Raw genomic sequence first — 3,692 nt, 5'->3', positions numbered from 1 at the left:
GGGGGGCGGGCGAGGGCCGCGAGCGGGGCGGGGAGCCACTGACGGCGCGTGTCTGCTTTTCCTTCCTAGAAAATGTCCATCTCCGCCCGGGGACGCTGCTGCACCTGAGAGGTTCAAAGCTCTGAAATACCAGCGGATAAAGAAGCCCAAAAAGTCATCCAAGGGCTCCTCGAAATCCAGAAAACAACCCAGTGAGTGCGAGGACCCCGCAGTCCCCAACAGCATTCCCTGTGTCCTGCTGTGAGCAGAGCTCGGGCAGGTCCCTGCCGGCTCCAGCGCCGGGGGTCTCCAAGCCCATTCCTGGATGCTGCCCTTGTTCCCTGCCTCCCAAAGGGATGGCTCCCCGGGCTGCTTGCCTGCAGATTGTTCCTCTTTTGCTCCTCCAAACTGAGTCCTTTCCATGCATCTCCCATCTCCAGTCATTTGTTTGGATTTTGAGCATTAATTTCTTTTTCCCTGATGCCCAACGTTCTCCTTTCTTGCCACGCTGTGGGTTCAGGGCCAGGCTTGTTGTCACCTCCCTTTCACAGCAAGCAAAGCGCTCTGCTCTGCCTGCTGCTGGCTCCGGTCCCATCTGCCTTCTCTCCCCCCTTCCCAGACGGCTCTGCCTCCCAGGTTCAGCACCCTCCCAGCTCTCAGGTACTGTCGCCTGACGAAGCTGTCTGCCTCCGCAAGAAGAAGAGACACCCTCGTCAGGACCCCTTCGCCCGGCTCTCAGCGCTGAAGGACGACCTCTGCCACCGGCAGCTCCCTGAAGACCAGACAGCCATTCTCAACAGCGTGGACCACGATGACACCAGCGGACACGCCACCCTGCTCTAGCCTAGCGCTGGGCCCAGGAGGTTGAACAGGAGCGGTGGAGGGAGCTGGTGTCACACCACGGGGGGACGGAGGTGATGGGAAGGAGGGGGGGACACCCCTACGCTGTCGCCTCTCCGAGGGGTTCGGCGGCTCACGGCGGGGACGAGCTGGGGGGAGCCGGGGGATGCTTTGGGGAGGATGCTTTGGGCTGGGTGTTCCTCACATCCACTTCTCCCCCACCCCAAGCAGCTTGGGTGGGGTGGGAAGGGGGGTGTTGCACCTCGGTTTTGGAAAAGATCTCTAGGCTTCAAAGGCATGGATGGAGCTTTTGACATCTGCGTCTGCAGCGCGTGTTTAGGGGGGAAGTGTGGGACTGAGCAGCTGGCCCTCAATCGCCGGAAGAAATTCAATGACACAGGGTGTAATTAAGTGACAAGAACCTAACAACCCAGGCAGGAACTGGTAATCCCATGAATCTGATTATGATAAAAACATGACCAAATAATCCCAGGAAAGCTGTAATTGTGAAAATCTCCCTGCCTCCCCCTTCCCAGCCTCCTTTCATGTGAAGGTAACAGCAGCAAAACCATCCGTGACATCTTTCCTTACCTATCTCTGAAAGGGAAAAGCCGGAAAGACCCCGAGCCTTCGAATCAATGTGAGATGTGAGAAATCACCATTTGTCTGTGTGCAGATGCATTTGAGCCTGGGTAACGTGTGCTCGGTGCCGTGCGAGCGCGCAGCTACGGGGCTGCTGTGATCCGAAGGTGTTTCCCCCTCCAGGTGCGGCGTGCGCTAGCTTTGATGAGGGTGGGTTCGATTAATTCTGCCCGACACTCTGTGTACCGCAGGCAAATGTTCTTCAGTGCCGCGTGGCGATGTGATTTCTTACTGTGTGATGTTTAATCTCTACTGATAATTGCCAAGCGGGGAGACGCAGGCGTGCGAGCGAGCGGGGTTTGGCTGCGTGGTCCCCAAAGCCTCCGTTGGCAGGTGCTGAGCCCGGGGAGAGCAGCTGGAAGTGCCCAGCTCTGCGGATGGACGTGGATGGCTCCATGCAAAGCTAAGCCCAGCGTCTCGCGCCAGCTTAAAATGTGTCGCTGCTGGTTTCACTGTTTTCCCCTTCTTCCTCCTGTTCCAGCCCGGCTGTGTCGGCTGTGACCCCCGCCGGGGTCGTGTCCCTCCCTTTGCCCCGTTTCCCTTGGTAATGCTGTTCTAACTCTTCACCAGAATGTACTTCCTCTTCAGAATAGGGTAGGTTTGGTGGCCGGTGGTTTTCTGGATTGCGTAGGCCTTTTTTTGGTTTGTTTTTAGCAGGCAAGGTGTGACCCGAGAACAGCTGGGCTCACTTTCCTGCTCTGCCTCCACTCTCTGACTGCGTGGCCTTGGGCAAGTCACTTAACCTCTCTGTGCCTCAGTTCTCCCATCTGTAAAATGGGGATAAGTCATATTTGAGCACTTTGGACAAGCACTTGGTGGCCTACAGACTGCGAGTGCTGTGTAAATGCTTAGTGCTGATACCAAGCAATCCCTACCTTTAAAATACTTAGAGTTGTTTTTTTTCTTCTTTTTTTTTTTTTTTTTAAGTTTGAAGTGGTAAAATCAACCACTGCATCCAGGTTTGCACAGTTCTTCCTCTGCGGTAAAGTGCTAAACCCTCCAGCCTGCCTGGGAATAAAACACCGAGTGTTTCATGTAGATATTCTTGCTTTGAGTGGATTCAGGCTGTAGAAAAAGTGTCAGGAGAGCTGGAGAGCCTGTAGGCATGTTTTTAGCCCCAGGCTCTCTATTTGCATATGAAACTTTTGTTTATTCCCAGGTAGAATTGCCAAGAGATTCTCTGCAATCTCGCCTTTAATTCTGCTTTGCCTTGGTTTTTGCTCTTGCTGCTGGTTGAACCTCCAAGGGCTGAGATATCTGGAGAAAGACGTGAGCTCTCGGTTGTGATCCGGCTCTCCGACCACGCCTCGCTCCCCAGGAGCTTTTAGGCCAGAGCCTGTCGATTGCTCTGCCTCGATTTACCTGGCTTTAGAGGTTGGGCTTCCTCTCCCAGCAGGATGCTGGGGAACCTGCGACCACCAAAAGCAGAGCACCGTGTCTTTTCCAATCTCCAGGCCCTAAGTACGGTTTGAACCACTGGAAAATGAATCCTCTAAATCGATAACGAGATACTTCTGAGCTTTAACAACTTTGTGTAGGTGGTCTCAAACCATCAGCAGGTTTGTGTTGGGAAGGAGGGAGGGTCTGGCAGAAATGCCCCTCTCTTTCCAGCCTGCACCAGGGCTTTTTATTGACGTGACGAGTGACCTGATGTAAGAACCTCAACTCTCAGAGTGAGAACTCAACCTTGCTAACAGTATGACTGTATAAATTTCTTTTATTTGGGTGTGTTTTTAGGGTTTTTCCCTAGAAGCCGCTCGGATCTGAATTGATTTAATGCCATTCTCCCGCTCGGCAGCGGGGAAAACTCTGCCTGGCTTGGCCAACTTCAGCTTGCCGGTCACTTCAGCTGGGCTGCTCCTGATGGACAGGTGACCCTCGTGGAGGCTCTGTGCTGCCTGTGCTGTGGCCGACTGGCTCTTCCTTTTGCTCTTGTTGCCTCAGCCTCTTGAACAGAGGGTTGCTTTTCCATTTGAATGCTTCCCAAACGATTTACGACACCCGTTCGGATGGGCCAGGCGCTGTCTTCAGGCTCTTGAGGTTGCTACCTCAGGACTGTGCCCCATCCCATCTTAAGGAGCTCTAGAGGACCTGGAGTGCAGGGCAGGTTGACGGAGCATGCCGGCTTGCTGGGTCAGTCTTTTGAGAGTTGTTTTCCTTTTGCAGGTGTTTTGAGCCACTGGGCTTTTCATGGTCTTCGACCTTTAGAGGCTGGAGCTGCAGCCCTCTCT

The 3,692-nt window shown here is 54.1% G+C and overlaps 1 protein-coding gene across 1 annotated transcript in view; it reads left to right on the top strand.

The window, feature by feature from the left end:
• The window catches only part of IGSF9B (immunoglobulin superfamily member 9B), a 40,369-nt gene extending 36,723 nt beyond the window's left edge, over nucleotides 1–3,646 (top strand). Inside the window, exons 20-22 of the mRNA XM_017738356.1 lie at nucleotides 70–191; nucleotides 599–893; nucleotides 3,628–3,646. Of these exons, the coding sequence (XP_017593845.1) occupies nucleotides 70–191; nucleotides 599–822 (346 nt within the window). The 3' untranslated portion in view covers nucleotides 823–893; nucleotides 3,628–3,646. The remainder of the gene's footprint in view (nucleotides 1–69; nucleotides 192–598; nucleotides 894–3,627) is intronic.
• Nucleotides 3,647–3,692: the final 46 nt, after the last annotated feature.

Source organism: Corvus brachyrhynchos, unplaced genomic scaffold, assembly GCF_000691975.1.
Source record: "Corvus brachyrhynchos isolate BGI_N302 unplaced genomic scaffold, ASM69197v1 scaffold46, whole genome shotgun sequence".
In the NCBI taxonomy this organism is placed as follows: Eukaryota; Metazoa; Chordata; class Aves; order Passeriformes; family Corvidae; genus Corvus; species Corvus brachyrhynchos.
This window is presented reverse-complemented; position numbering and strand designations above follow the sequence as displayed.